Source organism: Python bivittatus, unplaced genomic scaffold (genome assembly GCF_059951505.1).
Source record: "Python bivittatus isolate LINGU-HERP-01145 unplaced genomic scaffold, Pbiv_v1 ctg000480_np1212, whole genome shotgun sequence".
NCBI classification, from domain to species: Eukaryota; Metazoa; Chordata; class Lepidosauria; order Squamata; family Pythonidae; genus Python; species Python bivittatus.
Window position 1 is genome coordinate 62,390,649 of NW_028277075.1, and position 21,342 is coordinate 62,411,990.

General features: G+C 35.4%; 1 protein-coding gene across 3 annotated transcripts in view; it reads left to right on the forward strand.

Annotated features, from left to right (window-relative positions):
- The window catches only part of MOB2 (MOB kinase activator 2), a 130,289-nt gene that overhangs the window by 85,872 nt on the left and 23,075 nt on the right, over window positions 1–21,342 (forward strand). The window contains exon 1 of one of the 3 annotated variants that reach the window (XM_007425168.4): window positions 6,391–6,658. The exons of the other annotated variants lie outside the window; for them this stretch is intronic. Within the exon in view, the coding sequence (XP_007425230.2) occupies window positions 6,549–6,658 (110 nt within the window). The 5' untranslated portion in view covers window positions 6,391–6,548. Of the gene's footprint in view, window positions 1–6,390; window positions 6,659–21,342 lie in introns of those variants that run through there. 3 annotated transcript variants of the gene reach the window in all.

The window sequence follows — 21,342 nt, forward strand, 5'->3', positions numbered from 1 at the left end:
GAGCGAAGTGTGCGCATTTGCACACCAAGTTTTTCTGAAGCCAAGGGTGGAGGCATGAAACATGGTCAAGTAGTCCAAGGCCAGTGGAGCATGGAGAGCAGTATTCTCTGTAACAAGGGCTAAACTGAAGTCATGATGTGGAGCAGGCTAGTAGTATAGGTCAGAAACAGGGCATGAGCCAGAGGGGAAGTTCTTCCAGGAACTGGGGTCTGTGATGGTTTGGTTTTAAATACCCTCCCAGCTAGCCTCAGTACACTATTGGTAATGAGGCAGTTAAATGTGTTAGATCCTGGATTACTTACAGTTTCCTTGCAAATTGCTCACATCTATGTGATACAGTGGCTTTCCATGAGGCTGGGGTGGTCTACCATGCAATGGGGCATTCATGTCTGTTGGGGGGCATCCATACTGTTGGGACATTGTCCCAGTAATGCCATGCCTGAACCCAGGGAAACAGAGAGCATTCCAGTGTCTTCCATGCCATGATCTGCTGCTACCTACTCCTTCGGGTCTAATTCTGCCACTTGGGGCATGACATATTTGTATCTTTGATATAACAGAGATGCAATAGATCAAATACAAATCACAGAATATAAGTATACTGTTTTTTAATCATCCAGAATAATTCTGTGGCTTCTGTTTGAAGGAAATCTAAATAATTTTCTTTGGGCTTTAAATTATAAATATGATAAGTAACTAATAACATTGTAATGTTAAAGTATGCAGTCATAATTGACTTCAGAGGAAAACGTTTATAGATTAGCATTTCTGTCAGTAATTTTATTTCTGGATTGAACTAAGATTTTTTTTTTTTTGTACTTCATTTGGCAGAAGATGGACAAAAATGTCTGATTTTCATTTAGTGGTTGATTCCCTTATATTCACCATGGCTTTCTATATGCTTCTTATACCAAGACTTTATTTTCTTTGTGGAGCATAAAAAATATAAAACTTGTTCTGTAAACAGTTAAAATATAAATTAAGTGCTCTTTTTAGGCAAAATGGTGGGGTTTTGTATGTGTGTTAGCATCACTTGCCTCAGAAAATGATATTCATCTTCTATTAATTTAGCAGGAATAAGTAAATCCCCCAGATTTTTTAAAAAACATAAATTTAGTATTCTCGGCCTGCCTAGACATTTTCAGGGCATTTTTGTTGTTGTTGTTGATAAATACAACTGAAAAATTATCAGAAAGAGATTCAGTTGTATGCCAGGATGGAGAATTGAGCCCTGCAATTCTGAGCACTTCCAAATGTCCTTTTCCATAAAACTCTCTTTTTGTTTGTTTTGTAGATGTGCTGACACAGGGTGACCTCTCCAAATGGGTTTTACCTTGGAGACGTTATGCTATCCTTGCCCAACTTAGCATGCAATAATAGAGATAGGATAAAATACCACATGAACTTTCTTTTTCTAAAATGTACAGGATGTGTATGTTATTCCTGCTCTGTGACTGATGAGATAAAATTTTGTGTTACAAAGAAATTCTAATAGTGGGCTAGATGGAAAATAATAATAACTCAGAAACCCAAGACGTGAGAGAAGTTTTATCAAGCAGTTCATCCTGTGATTAATATGAGCTTAAGTCAGTCCATGCAGTAGGTCAGTTTCTGGACACTGCTGTGCAGTTCTGTAATGAGCAGCTAAGCACCGCCTGATATCAGAAACTTTTGATTGGTACACAGACCTGCATAACTCTAGATTCCAACTAACACAAAATCCATTTTCTAAAGCCAAACTCTAATGTATGGCCGCGTTTGTCTTGACTAGTCAGAGTTTTATATATGTATCTCAATTATTTGACTACAGTATGCATCCAGTGAATATGCTTGTCATCTGTAGCTTCCACCTAAAATCTATAACTTCCACCTAAAAATTAGAGAACCAGTTTGGTCTAGTGGTTAAGTCTCCAGGCTAGAAAGCAGGAGATTGTGAGTTCTAGTCCCCCCTTTGGCATGAAAGCCGGCTGGGTAACTTTGGGCCAGTCACTCTCTCCCAGCCCTTGACGTCAGGCTCAGGTGACAAGCCAGTCGGTCAATTCCTGTCGCAACCAATGGATCAACATTCAGTTGATCCAGAAAAAGCAGACCCTGCACATGTGAGAAAAATGCTAGGAAGAAAACAAATGCATCCAGTGAATATGCATCTATAGCTTCCGCCTAAAATCTGCTACTGATTCTGAGCTGATTCTTATCTCTAGCCAGTCTTGTTGGATGGGCCATTGGTGTTTACAATCAGTCTACTAATCTAAGAGAGCTGCTTACCAACAGTAGCACATGGAGGATGGCCATGAATATGTTACTGTGACATTCTGGCAACGATTTTAGGTCCAGTGTTACTGCTACAGTGTTGTGCATGCATCTGAAGAAGTGGAGCAATCCATGAAACCTTATGCAACAAAAAACACACAGTGCTACAGGATTCTGATGTTGCTTTTTTAAAGAGAGGGTTTGGCATATGTTCTGAGAAGAGTTAGTTGTTTGTGTACATACTTCCATGGTTTGCCAGATTTGTGCTCATTTTGCATAGGAGTATGTTAGTCTGTTAGTGGACACTGTTTCTGTATTGTATGATTAATTTGTTCTGTTTTGTTAATCTTTCTGAAGGTTTAAAAATACTGTATAAAATATTTAAATTGATTGCATTTCTCTCAAAAACACATATATTTGTGTGTATTTTAAACTAAGATTTACATCACGGAAATAGAAGTACTCAGTTTTAAAGACAACTGTGTGCATATATTGCTGAATATTAGCTTGATTCATTTAAAATCTGTATTATTTGAAAGGGAAATAACAGGTAAGGGTTGGCAGCTATTTCAGTAGTAAAACTTCAATCATCCAATATTATCAGCTTTTCACAGAAGACAATACTGTAGTTAAAAATGCCATAAAACTTCCACCCTGATGTAGTGCTATTTTCTGTATGACTTTGTTGTTAGAAACACATGACTGGTCAAGTGAAAACTCCATTTTATACTGAGTAGGTGCTGGATTAATTAAATCTAGAATCCTCTTAGCCAAATTCTTAAGGATTCTATCATTTACCCAAACGTTAACTTATGGAGAAAAAAGCATTTCATATTTTAATGTTAGTTGGGTTACATTGGCAGGGTAATGCATTTTTAACTTCAGAGTTAATTTGAAAAATGCTTTAAAATGCAATCTAGAATTAAACTTGTGCTAAAAATAATGTGTCAAATATTCTAGGTAGAATATTCCACAAGATCCTAGCAAAAGTTAGGATCCTGTGGAAAAAAATATTCTATGGTTTGTGTTGCAAAATACTTTGCAGCATTCCTATAGAATGCTATCTTATGCATATACAGAACAAAGATTATAAACCAACAATGATGACAAGAAAGAATTTGTAGCTACCACTGTACTTCAGAATGCTAGGGACAGAAAAATGAAGAAGCAGTAAGTAGGCGGAATCTTGTAGGAAAGTCCACATAAAATAAGTAAAATGACAAGTAAAATTAACATTAAGGAATTAAGTAAAATTAGAAATCAAGAAAATAAAAGCATCTACAAAACTACCTATGAAAATCTTCTTTGTAGGAAGACAAATCATCCTTAATAAGTGGCTCATTGAGAGTTAATTCTCAACAAGAAAAAGTTGTAAAAATTGTTCTTGCTTCATCCTTCCCGTAGCATAGTACAGCACCGATAAAACTCTCCCAGTAATCTCATATAAAAGCCTGCAATTAATTCTTCCTTCCTTCCTTGAAAGCCCCTCCTAGAAGTTTAAGTGGACATGCTTTTTTCAGTAGTTTTAAAACACATTCTAGTATATTTAGCTTATATTTTCAGACAGTATCAGAAGCACAAGTAGTGAGGTAAAGTCATTCAAGTTGGGCAGGGACACGGTATAAATACATAGGTTGCAATTGAGGTTACATGGCCTTTCAGCTAGAGCTGTGCAAACTTTGTTTCTTAATAATGTTACCTTATATAACAGTATAACAGTAATATGGACATTAAACTTCTTTCATTGTTGACACAGTATAATAGGAGAAAAAACCTCCTTTTCTTCTGAGGCCACAAGATATCAATATTTCTCTGTGCTTGTATTTTTTATGACTGCTCCAGAAAGAGGCAAAGAAACAGCCACTTAAACAACAGTTGATCATTGTCATTTTATAAATCCTCAAAAATGTTTATTAATTTTTCTAGTTAATACAAAGAATTTTTTATGTTTAGGAATTTCAACAGAGCTTCTCGTTGCTTAGTATAGTAATCAGTTTTGTCATATGATAATAACCTCTAAGCTTGTTGGAAAGCTTTTCTTCTTACGTGCATAACAAGATGTATCTACATAATAAATTGTTAAGCAGAGGATTTCCTAGTACTGAGGTAAAATGCTTGTACCCATGTTTACAGTTTATCAGACTGAACATTAACAATGTACTTGAGAATGTTCACGCACTATTAGTAATTGTTCCAGTAATAGAGTGAATAAAGAAGTATGTAAGTCAAAAGGAATGCACGATAACAAATATAGGGTTTATTGCTGTGAGGAAAATTCAGGAGGTATAGTTCAAATAGCATTAAAAAAAAAGAGTATATAATATACATTTCAGATAAAGTTTCCTGTTAACAGACAGGGATTGAACCTGATTACTTCGTTCATTTGATTTATACCCACCTTTCTCCAAATAAATATTTCCACTGGCAGTCATATGATATGAAGCCTACATTTTGGAGATGATCTCTCACTCAAATGGTTTTTTAAAAAGTCTTCAGTGATAGAAAGTCTCTACAAAATAGTTCAGTTCTCAGAACTGGTTATTTTATTGTTCATCTACATTAGATGTGAAGAGCATTTGCTGTTACTGGCTTAAGTGTAGCAAGTTGCCTTAAAAGCACTGAAGCCAAGTGTTTCAGGATTAAAGTTACAGTACATAAAATCTTTATTGGCAGTATGTTAATTGATTCTCATGAGACCATATGACCACGAGATTAGGAATGGAAAGTAAGAGTTCTGTCATTTGCTCTATTGTATGCTGGTATGTAACATCATTAGACAAGTTGCGCTGTCTTCTTCACTTTATTTTAAAGTACATGACAGAAAACATGTCTGCATTCTAATGGAAGGTGATTTATACCTGGAAAAAAATCTGTTTGACCACTTCGTAAACTGATTTTATAAACTATTTCAACTTCCCCTCTTCTGAAGAACTAGACTTAATTTTATTTATTTATTTTATTTTTACTTTATTTATCAAATTTATATACCCACCCATCTCATGAATATGGCTCTGGGCAACATACAATAAAAACAAAACAATGAAAACACATCTTAAAATAACCACAAGAAACATGCATACAACAAGACCAGAGCACTACTATTGGCTACCTTTATAAATAGCTAATTTTCCTACTGTGTGTTCCTAGTTTTGTTGAATCTTCACTGTTATTTACTCGTTTTCTCCCCCTTTTGCCTGTTTCATAACTATAAGGATAAGAACGAGGTTGGTGTTAGCTAATCATATGTTGAAATTGAGAGATCTGTTGAATAGTTAAACTCTCACTAAATTTGAGACTGTTGGTAATGAATTAGAAATACTGATACAGCATACTTATAAAATATATTCCAGTGTTAAATTAGCCATTCACTGTTAGTACAAATGCAAGCCTTTGCATTTGAGGAGGAGATGTGATGTTTGATCTGTATTTTCTTTACTGCAGTTGCTCAAGTGTTTACAGGGTGTCATTGTTGGTAGGCATTAGTGATTTAAGAAAGGGTGAATGCCTTACTTGTTGACTATACATCAGTCAAATCTTAACAGAACTTTTCTAGTGCCAGAACACTTGGCATGTAACATCTAGGCTAGTATAGTTTCAAAATAAGCAGTATGTGTATGTGAAGTAACACAATTCTGAAAAGTGATGTATTGGTTAATCAATTAGTTACTAAACTAAAAATCAGATTGAGCTTCTTAGTTATGAAAGACGAATTGGTAAAGTGTATTTGATTTTTTTTTTTTTTTTGAGAGGCAGGGACTTCGAAAACTGCTTCTGATCATTAAATATTTTCACTTGTTTGTTCAGCTATGTTCTATAATATGCTTCAAATTAAAAGTTCCCTCCTTTCCTCTAATCCATGCACCATCCCTTTAACACTGTAGTACAAACTGGGTGCTTGAAAGAAGCTTGCTTATCCCCCACACTACTTCTCTTGTGTTGTTTTACAGCCGGCGCCAGCCTGAAAAAACCGATTCAGATGCTTCCTTATTGGCATTGACTTCGCAGGCTTGGCTTTTACTGAAGAGTTTGTAAAAAGGAGCAGCTGTTTGTCTTTTCTAGCTGAGGGTTTTTTTTTTCCTGTTTCCATTGCTGCTTTCTTATTGGCTGAAGAAAGGAAGGAGGAAGGGTTAGAGTGAAGTAAGCTATGAACTCCATGAATGTAGTTGGACTAGTTTTTTGAGAAGGAAAGGAAAGAGAGGGTGAGCTACCGAGATCGGTACTGGCAGCTTCCAGTTCTCTTTCTCTCTCTTTCACCCCCCTCCCCAATCTCCCCACTCTTCTTTCTCTCTCTTTTGAACATGGTTGGGGATCATTGTAACCACAGCAGTGAAAGACCTGTACTTTCTCAAACTCCCAAAACTGGATTAAACTGCAAAATGGTTCTACAAGCAGTAGGAAAAGTATTAAGGTAAAAACTGTTTAAAAATTATTCTTGTTGTAAGGGAGTATGTATCACTGCCTTATTCTGCAGCAAGTGTGGTACTAATTAAATTATGGGATAATCTGTGCCTTTTTGACATTTAATGACAAAACTACCTTTGATTGAATCAGTTTAAGGGGGGATAAAGCAGATTAAGAGGGCAGGAATGCCATCTTGATACCTTGAGGAAATGAGTTGCAAGAGAGTTTTTCAAAATATTATGTTAATTAGTGTCATACATTTAGGAGATATAGCTATAGATTTAGTAGTAAAGATGACATTAGTTTAAGCGGCTTGAATTTGTCCCAAATATTTTCTATTATTTAACATTCAGAATCAAAAGTGGAGCTTACCTTTCAGGCTTGCTGATGTTTAAATACTCCCTTTCCAGATGTCACTAATATGAAATGAGAGAAATAAATGTCATGTTCATATCACAGTTAATCCTATTTAAATTTTAAAGGAAGTTCTGTTGCATGCAGTATCTTATTTTTGAAGATTGGCTTTAAGTCTTTCTTCTATTCTTCTATTTTTATTTATAAATGTTTAGGTAGTATAGCTAGAAGCAGATTATTGGAACAGAACTTACCTAAAAAAAGTAAAAGAGATGAAATGATAAAACATGCTGAAAGCATGTACTGATGCATAAAAAAGAATAACATAACACCTAGCTGTGAGATAGGGTCAGCTTTCTGATTGGAGAATGTGCTTGCCCATTGTGACAGTACAGAAATTATTATTTTAAATAACTTTATTAATTTTTTTAAAAAAAGAACAGTAAAAACTAACAAGAACTAATATTAAGAAGAATGAGAAGAAGAAAAGAGAAATTAGAAAAAAAAGGATAGTAAAAATCAAGAGTGCAGAATATTTGTATTTCTATTAAGCCATATTGTTTCTAATCATCAAATCCATACAATGTAATTTCATTTTTTTTCTGTTTCTCACAAAAAGTCTAAAAAAATGACTGTCCAGAAATTCTTGTGTGGATGTAAAATGGAAAATACTTTTCAGCAGGAATAATTCTTACTTAAATCAAATACAGGTAGTCCCTCCGTTAAGAACACCTGGTTTAAGGATGACCCATAGTTAAGAACAGAGCCTATTGTAGCAAAATTTGAGTTAAATACACAATGATTCAAGTTAATTATACAATACTACTTGTACAGTATTATACAGTAATACTGTTCCAGCTTACATACAAATTCGACTTAAGGACAAACTTTGAGAACGGAACTCAGTCTTAAACTGGGGACTATATATAGGATACTCTATGCCAAGTGATATTATGAAGATGACTATTAAACTTAGGCTTTTGGGGTAACCAGATAATTTCTTTGGACCTGGATTTCTGAAGCACCAGGCAACTCCTAATTTGTTTTATTGCTATTCTGAGTTTCAGTGCACAACAGTAATGTTTACAAAAAACGACTAGCAAGGTACAGCACTCCTCTTCCTCCTCCTCCACTTTCTATTTCAACCTGGAGTCTTCTTTGTTTGATACCTGCATCATACTTATGGCAGACCTATAACTCCAACTTTGTAAATTTTACTAAAATGTATATGCAGGTTGCTCTGGAACAGTGCTAATAAATGTGGCTTAGAAGGCCAAGTATACATTCATAATTATATCACGACTATTTTAGAAGTTAAAATGTTTTATAAATGTTGATTCTTTTCTGCCTTGCTTATAGTGATTTATCCATGGAAAGGACATGAATTTAAATATTTTTTATACTTGTCTATAAGCTGAAATTAATGTATTTTCTTAGAAATAATAATTTTTAAATTGTCATAACAGCATTACTTTCCAACCATAACTTTGTACACATAGTATCTATGACATGGCTGATGGAAAAATGGTAAACTTGCCAATTATCAAAGGCACCATAAATTGTGAGTAAAACCCTAATGACATGGTACGGAATATGATTACCTTACTGGGTAAAGGTAATGCACTTAAATGCAATGACTCTGTTCTGGGGTGGAATTGTGGTTTGCCCGATAGTGTGGGCTGCTATCTTTTGCTGAATCAAACTCCAATTAAGAAAGAAGGAAAAGGTGATAGCATCATGCAGTCATTGTATCCTTCTTAACTACCAGTCTCTTAAAGTTTGCATCTGTGTTATAGGTTTACTTACACAACCTTGGCCAAGGAAGTATATATTCCAATATATTATAAAAAGATATATATTTGGCTCTTCCTTTTCTCCCTTTTCCCATTCAATATTTAGGAATGTGGTGTTTTGAGATGCATAAAAATATGGCATAATTTGAGAAGAGGCAAACGTCATGGCAAAACAAGAATAGCGAATGAATCAGCATCAAAAAAGCTTCCAGCTCCTATCTTTGCTAAGATATGTGTAAAAACATGAGGGTGCCTGGTGAAATCTTAGAAGTCAGAGGGAACACAGGGTAAAATCAGTGGCAGGTCTTCAACCCCTTGTAGACAATCTTCCCTTCTCTGTGATCAGGAGTGGCAGAATAAAATCCAGGGAATGAGGGAATCTTGTATATGTGTTTGTGTGTTTTAATTTATGTAAGTCATTGAATTCAACTTTTCTTATCACAGAAGTTGAATGCTCTTGATGTAGAGTGTGCGTGTGTGTGTGTGTTTCTGTAGCCTTAAGCAACATATGTGATTAGATCAAAGAAAAATTGTGTGAGAATTTCTTTAGTTCATTTGGCTTTTCAAACAGGCATTGGAACAAATTACTGCATTTCAAATGTGCTCAGATACTCAGGTAAGGTACCAGAAAGAATGGAAAGAGAGAGTTCTTTTCATATCTCTTTGCAGTACCAAATTCTGCTTGGAATAATCAATTAGGACTGATGATACAAATGCTTAATAGTTCTGTTAGAGCAAATAGACAATGACTGAACAAAGTGTTTAGAAAAGGGACACAAGAAAACAATTAACATACAGTATACTGCCCCCCAAAAATAAATAAATAAAATAAATAAATAGTTTGGGTTAATATTTTATAGTCTGATGCCATCCAGATGTGTCATAGAGGACTCACAAAATTCTCAGACATGTCTAACAGTTGGGGGGAAATGGTTTAGATAATGGAGCATGAGTGTGAATGATGGTGGATGGTCTGTGCCAATAACATTCAAAATAACCTTTTCAGTAACATTTCTAAGAGGTAGATAGGTTGATTTGATAATTTCTATGTTGCTCCTTTTTGAGGTTCCATTAAATTGTCATCACAGAATAGACCTCCGAGTTTGAAAATAGGCTAGCTTAAAATCAGTTGAACAGCCACACATTAATTGCATAAAAGTTGGAATGAGTTGCCCTTGTTATAGAGTTTGCTAAGAAAAATAGTTATTTCACCTAGATTGATTCAGAATAAAAGGTAGGAAACAATTGAGATAGATGCCAACAGCTCAGGGAAGGAAGCCAACCCATTTATATGTAAAATATTTAATTAAAATAAGCCATTTCTTGACCCTATAGTTTTATACTTCCTTTTCTTGAATGTTAATATCTGTAAATAAAAGAAAAATAATATAGTACTGGAACGGCTCATTTCTTTGATGTTGTGGCTGCTCATTACATTATTCAGTTGCATTACTTTTTGTAGTGAAAGAATGAATAATGGTTTGGGGGGATTTTATGAAACATTAAGTTGGCTGAGTCTGCTGCATTAATTAAATAATTGTATATTACAGGAGAGCAGATGAGGTCCTACCTTTGAAATAAATTACAACAAATAAGTTGTTATTCCATATTTATTTGGTTACATGTCTAGCTTTGTTCTTGATATGGTAACTTTATTTATTTATTTATTTATTTATTTATTTATTTATTTATTTATTTATTTATTTATACAGCTGCCTCCTAGAACTTTTTCCCACAATGGATAATTAGAAATAATATACTAGCATTAGCAATGATGCTGATTGGTATGTAAAGGCCACAATTAATTTTATAATAATTTGATGTAGCAATTTAATTGAAAATAAAAGATAAAATATTTGTAATAAAATGTTCCACTTGTTCTGAAGTAATTTACTCATTACATACATATCCAGTTTAAAACAAATTTGTAAGAAATCTTTGTTTAAGGAATACATTAAATTTTATCTGTAATGGAATGTCTAATTTCTCATTTAGATTGTTAAAGGTTTAGGCAAAAACTCTCCTTCGCAGTTTGATCTATTGATTAACATTGCTAGAAAACTAATAATGTAAAAACTTGTTTAAATAGTGTTTTAAAAAGAGCAGGAGGCTAGCGGGCAAAATGTAATTTGGGAGTTGTCTGAACTATTTTTATCTTGTTCTGTTCTTTTCTCAAACTTTCCATTTGCCTAAAATAGTTTAGCAACAAAAACATTTGACAGAGCAAATTATTGTCTACAGCTGGAGTTCTGTGTCTTTTAATCTTTTCGAGTTGAAATTCAGTTGCCTCTTATTAGAAATACAGTACATCAAGTAGTACTTGCCTCACTGATAAAAATTTGGCAGGAAGGTAACATTTGTTTAAACTGTTTGATTAAAAAAAAGTTTAAGCGAAGTTTATGTAGTACTTCAGTTGTGCATGATGGATGTGTGAATGTTTTGTGATTAAAGATTTTGCTTCAGGAAGCTCAATTGGAAACTTATAAATAATGCTACACAAGTTTATTTGGTTATGTCTCTATCATTGCTTGATTGTGATTTCTCTGTTTTTAAGAAAGAGACAAAGATATGTGATGTACTGGAACGCAAGGCCATGATAAACTACTGACTGACTGTATGTTTCTCCCAACCCCTTTTTGCACATCCCAGAATTGCTTGAAAAAAAGGGGACTGAAATTTTATTGTTCACTGACAGTAAATCAATTTTTTATAGAAAATAAAAGGGTATGATATAATAACAAGCCTTTAAAAAAACAATGAATAAATAAACAAATGAACAACCCTCCTCACATACAAAAACATTTCTGGAAATCTGTATTCTGTCCACTTGAGTGGTGCCATTGCTTCCACCAAAGCTAAATGAATAGAATAATGCCAAAAAAAAGATAGTGTAGCCATGATTCTTGTGGCCACCCCTTCTCTCAACCTTCAGTGTCTTACAAAGCCATTTGAAACTTTTGCTAATATGCTCAGATCTTAGTGCTTTAATTGTTTTATAAAAGATAAAAAAATAATAAACACAGATAAATATCCATGTACTCGTCAGAAGATACTGGACCAACATGTCTGCTTTACATAGCAACATGGAGATATGATTCCAAAATGCTACATTTGTTGTAGCTAAATGATTCAGGTATAAATTTGTCAGAGGTATTTTTTGATGCTTTGAAAATTATCTATGTATGGCATTCTCAAGAATGTTCCATTTCCAATAATATCGGAAACACATGGACTTATTTCTATTTCAGAAATTAGTCTCTGTCTAGTTTTTGAAAAGTGGGGCACAGCACAAAACAACTGTCACCAAAGACAGTGATTTTCAGTGTTTCTAATTTAACAAAAAAAAAAATATAGTTTGTGAATATTCCTAAGTATTAGTATTTTAAAACAAGTTTTGTTTTTTTTTAAGATGACCAGGAATTATTAATTGGAGAAAGATTTTGATACTAGCAAAACAGTTTTTCTCATACCATTTTCTAGTGAGCCTCTCTTTACCAACTTTTTGAGGAAACATAAGACTGGGTTAACAATGTAGCAAAATTTAGCTTTCCACATAATAGCTTGTGCTTTAAAATGTAAAATTTCTTCGTATATGGCAAACAATTTGCCTTTAATACAATTTTTGAAGGGTGTGATGATCTTTTAATATTTGAGGCACCGCCTCTGCCCAATTACATCTATTAGTCCCATTAGATCCAGCAGGAAGGGCATGCTCCAGGTCCTGTCTATTAAAGAATGCCATCTGGCAGGGCCCAGGAAGAGAGCCTTTTCTCTTGTGGTGTCCGCCCTTTGGAACCTCATTTCCCGGAGATTAGATTGGCCCCCACTCTGTCAGCCTTTCACAAGACTTGAAAGACATGGTTCTGAGGATCTGGTATGTGTCTGAGCCCATGCAATGGTTGTGTTGATTTGTGTTGTGGATTATGTGCATACTGTTGTCTCTTTATTGTTTTATGTTTTTATGCTGTGTTTAATTTTTGTTAGCCGCCCAGAGTCATGAATTTGAGATGGGTGGCCATATAAACATACATACATACATACATACATACATACATACATAAAATGGTTGTTGTGAATGCAGTATGCATGCCACACTCTAGGCTCAGACTCACAACCCACATCACCATAAGTGAGAGATGGCTGTGTGTCATGGACAGAATCAGATTACTGATTCTCACTCACTGCTAGTTACAGAAAAAGTTTTGTCTTTTAAAGAAGGAACACAGAACTTTATGGAGAGAGACTGGAAAAAAGACAGGGCCAGCATCATTCCCCACAGCCTCTGAGAACATTGAGAATCTTCAAGAAGCTGAAGAAAGCCAGGAAACTGAAGCAGAATAAGTAGCCAGGGATTTGCACTAGGTTTTTTTATTTTTGGTTTTGGTACAGTTCTTCAGTCAATTGTTTTTATTTTTCATAATATACAAATTAAAAGATGAAAAAAAAGTTTACAGTGAAACTGTGAGAAATAGAAAAATTATGAAAGAAGAAAAATAGTAGAAATGTAGATTAAAAAATAGGGGAAAAAAAGAACAAAAGGAAAGATACAAACTTATGGACATTTGATGAAGCGACTTCCAACTTCTTTTGCAAAGGATATATACAAAAATCTTTGATTTTGGTATAGTTCTGTCATTTACTTTAACTCTCTCTACAAGTTTTGAAATTGTGTTTAATTTCATCATTCATAGTTCAGGTTATGCTCATGAAATTTATTTTTCTTAAAATCTTTTTGTGATCTGTAACAATTTGAACTTTTTCCAATCTCTTGTTTCTGGAGTCTTAGAATTTAATTAGAATAAAAATGCTGGCTGTTTAAGTACAGTGGAATTTTGAAAGTTTTGAAAGCAGATGCTGAAAGAGAATGAAAGAAAACAATAAATTAAAGGTTTTGCAACTTTATCAGCAGGTGGCATTTTCCTGGCTAACCTTAATTGAGCTTGAAAACTAAGCAGGGTCAGGCCTGGTTAGTCCTTGGATGAGGGATCTACAGGGAATATTTTAGCTACGGGGTAGAATGCTAAGTTGAAAAAAATGTCACAGAAGAAAACAGTGGCCACCCATTTCCATACTGCTGCCAAGATAATTACATCAACATGGAGCTTGACTTGAAGGAAATGTTACCTTTACTTTTAAATTATCAAAATGTTGGAATGAAACTCCATACTTTCCTTAGAAATTTGTATGCATGCAAGTGCTTATGGCAAACCAGCTTTTGAAATATTTTGTAGTTTATCCAGAAAAATAATACATTTACTTGGTGTATTGATAAAGTGAAACAGCTTAATGTTTAGCAGCATGGATTGAATCAAAGGGAACAGCATTGCCTTATCAGTCAGCCTGCCAGACAATTCAGGATTTCTTCTGCTTTGAATGCCAGTGCTATCAAGCCTATGCCCACCTTCAGGTTTAGGTGTTGTTTGATAATAGGTGGTTCACTTTATCCAGTAGTGGATTAAATATTGGCAAATGGTTAACTAGAATATTCACATGCTAAATATTCTACCCTTCCCCTTATTACAACAAATTTTCATATACTGGATTCAATCTACAAATGCCAGAAGGCCACTTCGGCAGAATCCTGTTGCTATAGACACAAGGTGAATGAGACAAGATGTGGTGGGGAGATATGGAAAATGTCTGGATGTCCTCTGCTCTCATAAAACAGACCAATTTGCTTCACTTTGGAGCTCTTTTCATCCCTATTTGGCTTTTTTGGCAGGACCAGACAAGTTTGAGCTAAAGACAGACCTGTTACCTGTTCTTTTCCTTCGGGGAATTTAAAACAGTAATAAGATGACTGATCTCAGCTGACATGTTGTGCCGTGTTGAAAATATTTACCCTGCACAAGACAGCTCAGCTTCTTGGAATGTCTGTTCTCTGTTCAACAAACTGTGGATGATACTAGGTGAAGATGGTCATTTTTGGTCATCAGTACAGTAGCATCCTCATGGCATTGGATCTGTAGATTTTTGTTGCAACTATGAACAAAAAGATATCTTTCATACATCCTCTTTTATTGTTATCTATGATTCTTTTTCCACTTGCTAAGTGTTACTGCTAGCAGTTGACCAGTTTTTGGTGCCTGTACTTTAGTTACAATAAAGCTAAAACAAATGGCGTCACCATATTGGACCAGTCTGCAGAATGGCATTTTTTAAAATACACACCTATTCAGATAATTAAAATGATATTAGCTACTACATAACTTGTCACAGCCAGTATGTTTCTATTTGTCTGAGGCTGGCAAATCTTTGGATTTAACACATCTCATACTATTTCTCTCAACTCACTTTTAAAGCCAATAGAATTTGCTGCCTGATTGAATTCTGATGTATTTAAGATAGTTTTGATGATCAAATATGCAAACCTTTCTAACTTTGCCTTGTTTCTGCTGAATTGGTGCATAAAAGTAAATGCAAAATGGACAGCAATTTGTTAGCATTTGATAATAGTGGTGGTTGCTACTGTTTTAAATAAGTGAAAAGGAATTTAGGCAAATTAAAAGATGAGGGAGTTTATCAGTACCTAGATGATATAGCCAGATGGCTCCACTTTTTCAGAGGCAGAATAATATGCTTTCTCTTTTCTATTTCCAAAATGTGCTATGTGCTATCTCCCTTTAAGCATCTGCTTGATACCATATGTTCTCGTAAACAATTCACTGCCTCTTGTCCACAGCTGATACAAACTTCTGAATAGGCAACCTATATGGGATCAAAAATGTCTTTCAGTGCAGAATAAAGGTGGATCCTTGCAGTGTTGTCCTCAGTCAGTAGGGACCAACTGTAGCCCTTCATAATGGGAAGCTTGTAACGTAAATATTGGCAGCTATTTGTATCTTCATTAATGTATACCAGTTGACCAGCATGTGGGGAGCGTGCTTAGTGAGAAATGGCAGTGTGATATAAATCTCTCTGTAGTCCCTTGAGGTGGTACAAGCCAGTACTTTTGTATTGAAATAAACTGAATTATTATCCTGTTAATACTTTCACAGTGGTAAATTTTATATTCACCTCTTGCAGACTTTCCTACCCTGTTTTCCAGAACATCAGAAAGGTGACTATTCCCATCTATCCAGACTATTAGCAGTATTTCCCAAGGATGATAAAAATTGTAGCCCAGAAAATGACTTGCTAATGGAGACTAACCTGTAGTTTGTAGTTGAATACTGAACAAGCTTTGTCTTCATTTTGTATCTTCCAGCATAAGAGCCCATGTCAACAAATATTACTATCATCATTATCATTAAATTGCTTCAGTTTGGAACTACTTCAGCACTGACAATATGAATGTAGAAACATCTAAATGTGTAGGTGTCTGTTCTTAACTACAATGATGCTAAAATGATGAATGTGCGTTGTGATGTCATGGTGCCAGCTCCACCTTCTTGTGCTTGCGTTGTAGTGCTATCACGTGCTAGTACATAGGGAGTAGAGTTTGTGTCATGATGCATATTTTGTCACAACCTCCCTCTCTGGTGTTGCTTATGTCTAAATGTCATACTCATTTTAAACTGAATTGAACTGATATTTTACGATTCTCACAAAAATTACTATTCACACATTGTGTGAGCTATTCTTGTCTTTTTAACTGGGGCTCATGTTAAGTGCAAACCAGTATGAGAAATGATTAAGGGCATATTAAGATATGCAAGCCTTTTACAATCCTAAATGTATCTTCCTGGATTGCAATCAGTGTTTGGAAGTTTGGGGTTCTTGTAGTTTACTTTTATTTTTTACATTACTGGGAATGCTCAAAACATTAGAAGAGGACTAGTTCAGTAACACTGTTGTTGGTCAGTGTGATTAGCAAGATGAGAAAGCAGTATGGACTAGAAGCTTTAAATAAAAATCACATAACACTATATATAAAAAACAGCTTGCCTGAAAACAGAATGTATATTATGGAAAGAGCTGCATTATATCCTTTATCCATGATGTACTTGTCTTCTACTTACAGAGAATTTTTATGTGGAAGAACCTTCCAAAATGGTATCTCTTACTTGCATTTTGAAGTATATGACACTAGAGCTAAATAAATTTAATTAAAATTATTAGACTTAAGTGTGGAGTCTGGGAAAAAACCTTCATTTGAATAATTTAATTTAAAACATCTGCATCCTGTATTTCTACTGTGTTTTCCCCCTTTGTTTTCACAGGAAGGTTGTGTTGATCATTGTGCTTTCCCTTACACACCCACTCACTTGTCAGCATTTGCTTGCAGTGTTCCCTGGTAATGGCATTAGACTCCACATCCTGAAATTGTTTTTTCAAATCTCGAGTCTTTGTAACTTTTATTGAAAAGTGACCCGTGAGTCCTTAATTCAACATACTTTGTTCCAGAAATACGTTTGGAATCGTTCTTAGACTTACAATTAGTTCGACTTAATGCCTGATGCGTGAGTCTTTTTCATACAGAGAAAGCCTTGCCTGCCGAGAAGGCTGCATTATGAGGTCACGTTATGGCACTTGTCATCCTTCACATGCTTGCCAGGCTCACCATCAGTTTGGGAGCCAACGTAGAGATTGCCTTTTAAGGTAAAGAACTGCTGTGAGAATATGAAATAAAACCTTTTCCCGGGCATGGAAAGAACGTTCTTCCTTCCTTCTCTTCCTAAATAAAGTACCAGTGACTTTTAAAAAACAAAGAAAAAATGTGTGTTGTTTTTCTTTGCGTTACCTTCTTTTGTGAGTGCCATTTCACTGGGCCCACGGTTAGCTCATGTCTAGAAAAGATAAGTTGGAAAATGGTTTCTGAGGTTATGCAGCTTGTCAAAGGAACTCTTATCTGCCAATTTTTTTTTTCTTTAGTGAACCTTCAGGAAAACATACTGGCTTTAGCATGTTGGAAACATTTTAGGTATTTTCCTTGAAGAGAAAATCCTGGATAGCATGCTTATCTCTATCAATAGAAAACCTTGCTTTAAAGCTGACCTACTGAAAAAACAATATGCTCCTGCTTCTGGTACCAATAGTACTAGTATTTTCTTCTGCCAAAATACTGAATATGAAAATTCAATGTATACATGCTTGTACATGCAGTGGAATGTTTCTGGAATTTTTAGAAAACCAGTTTTGTTTTTTAACAAAAAGACATAGATAACCAGTTTCTGTCTGTGAGACTGAAGGAAATAAAAAGCCAGTACAGGAGTGACTAATGTGCAAATGTGGGTGGAAACCATGTTTTTTTCATTGCTGCCTTGTCTAATTAGAATAATAAGATAGCGTTGGCAAATATTAAAGAGCTGATACACTTAAATTTATGGATACTGTGATTATCTTTATCTTGAAAGACAAAAATGGCATTTTCCATGGAAACTGAGATGCTGACAAATTATATTGAAGTAACCTTTTTTCCCTAACCAATGTGTTTACCAAAACATTTATGTTTTGCTGTAGCTTTTTATTCAAAGCATTACTCAGTTCAAATCATTTTGAGCAAATCCTTAAAAAAAAAAAAAAAAAAAAAGGATCTGTAGCCCTTAAAGTGTTTTGTTATTAAAGTACTTCGACCTATAGGTCTTTAAAGTGGTGGCCTAGAATCATCAGTAATTGTACTGTTTTGCAGAAGTGCACAACTTTTCAGGCAAAGAAATTTGGCTTTTAAGTGGTATACTGGAGACTGTACTCTAAAAATGAGAGAGGCCAGGCCAGTGAAAGCAGTGGGGCCAAGAGAATGCTAAGCTTGATTGAATATGTAAATGAAATGAACTAAATGCAGATAATATGACTATTTCCACTCCATTTGTTTTTCACCTTTTGTCACAATAAAAACTACAGTTTGGCCACAACTTGGAGAAGGGTTTGGAGTGGTGGCAGATGACTATGGGATATACATTCCGGTGCTACCCTGATTACGTGGAATGTTTACAACTATTAACTTAATAGTTTCTTTCACATCATTGTTGTAAGAAAAATGGAAGCGCTGTTCATTTTGTGGTTAAGGGGAGAGACATTTCCTGTTGTTTAATCATTCAGTCACTTCCGACTCTTCATGACCTGATGAACATCAGTTCACCAGGATTGTCTGTCAGTAGCTGCTGCTTATAAGCTCATGCGTGTGATATCGATGATAGTACCTGGAGATCTTATCTTCTGCTGACCTCTTTTCTTAATTGCCTTTGACTTTTTCAAAAATCAGGGTCTTCTTTGAATACTCTTGGTTGCCGCTATGTCCAAAATGTTTAAGTTTTAGCTTCATTTCGCTGAGACTTTCTACTTTGGGTAGAAAGGGAAGCTTTTACTATTACTTTTTCTTTAAGGGTGTGGAGAATAAAGGAAAGTCTAGGCAGGTAGAGTGAAAAACAGAATGAGCAGTTGTTGAAGGCTTTAGGAAATTGTGCATGTATCTTAGGAATGGAATGTATTGTGTACATTATTAGAAGTGGAAAGAGATCAACTTTGCTGTGGAAGTGGAGAGCCTGTCGGCCGTGGAACTAGAGATACAGGTTGAGGGTGTGTGCTCTATATTTTCAACATCAATATAAATCAGCTACCCAAATATGTTGCTATATGTCTCTAACTTGCTAGCTTACTCAAGAGCATCTAAGGAAATATTGATAATGGAGTCCTTGGTGCTCTCTGAGCTTGGTTGCTTGCTTGCAGATATTTCACTACTTAACTAGGTAACATCATCAGGCATTGGTGGGGTAATGAAACATCTGCAAACAAACAACCAAGCTCAGAGAGCACCAAGGACTCCACAGTTCAATCCTGAGCTATATACAGGTAGTCCTCACTTAACAACCATTCGTTCAATGACCGTTCAAAGTTACAGTGGCACTGAATGAAGGGACTTATGACCTGTACCCAAAATTATGGCAATATGGGCCCTTGTCAATCAGTTTCCCTTACAACTGGTAGTCAAGCACCTTATGATCATGTGATCTTCATTTGCAATCTTCCCTGCTGGCTTTCCCAGAAACTCAGTGGGGAAGCCAGCAGGGAAGGTCACAAGCTGCTGCCACCTGCCAAGAGGACTCACTCTCATCTTTGGCGGCTGGCTGAAAAAGCTCTGTACTGAAATCCAAGCAGGATTTTGGCACGGGACATTTTCAGTCAGCCCCCAAAGCTCTATGCACTAAGTTCCCCATGGAGCTTTTAGTGCATATAGCTTTGGGAGCTGGCTGAAAAAGTTTGATGCTGAAATCCAAGTAGGGTTTCACCCATGGAGGATTTTCAGCCCCAGAAGCCTCTCCACTCTGGAGTGGAAAAACCAAGCAGTTCTGAGGCCCTCATGCACCCGACCCATACCGCACCCTTGACCCTCCCACGCACCCTCTTGCTCCCTCCCCAAGACTGGGGCATTCACTTAATGACAGCAACCAGGAGTGCTGGGATTGTGGTCACTAAGCGATGTAGTCACATAATGTTTCACCTAACAACCAAATTGTTTAGCGACATAAGATCCAGTTCCAATTGTGGTCATTAGGTGAGGACTACCTGTATATTCTCTTCCATTGGAAGATATTGATAGTTTGAAAAATTGCTAGCAGTGCTTCTCACTGAAGTTAGTTTCAATATTTCTGCATAAGTGTAGAAGAATTTATCTATTACTATTCTCTGTACAGAAAATGTTTGTTTATCATATTGGTGGGACCCAGGAAGAGAGTCTTTCCTGCCGTGGCTCCCACCCTGTGGAACATCATCCCTCTAGATTGGCCCTGACCCTCCCAGCCTTTAGGAAGGCCCTGAAGACATGGCTCTGTCACCATGCCTGGAGGTCTGGCAGTGGTGGGGAGCTTTTACAGTGGCAGTGTTGAGCTGATGTAAGGATGGATTCTGCTGCTGATCATGATTTTTTGTTTTAGATTGATTATGGATGGTTTTTATATGTTTGTATATTGGTTTTTTAACTTGTTTTTATTGGATTGAATATAAAGTATGTTTCTTTTGATCTTAAGATGATCTTAAGATTCAACAAAAGATTTTTTTCATCATTTATTGTTCCCTCAAAGAATATATGAGAATGATTGGCTGTCTACTTCGCTATGCTGAAAGTGTGAAACGGGTGAAGGGACACTTACTTGTATGATAAGGGTTTGTCTTACTGTTGCCACATTTTGGTTTAATATCCATAATTTTGTTAATATGGTTACAAAAATCAGTAAAATATAAAGATATGAATGTACACTTGAATTATATATAGGTAGTCCCTGGGTTAATAACCCTTGGTTTGCAGATGACCCATAGTTAAGAATGGAGCCTATTGTAGCAGAATTCAAGTTAAATACACAATCATTTCAGTTAAATACACAATGCTACTTATATGGTATTATACAATAATACTGTTCCAGCTTACATACAAATTCGACTTAAGGACAGACCTTGGGAACAGAACTCGTTATTAACTGTATCAAGAGTTATGGCTTTACCAAGCATGGAGAGCAGCAAAAAAAAAAAAAAATTACTCTGCAATGTTAAAAAGACAGTGCAACCCCAGATTTACAGATTTGGATTGTCAATATGTATTTGATTTCTGTACTAATTGACTTTTGATTAATATACTGGAACAACTGACCAGTATCATTCTGTGTACAGT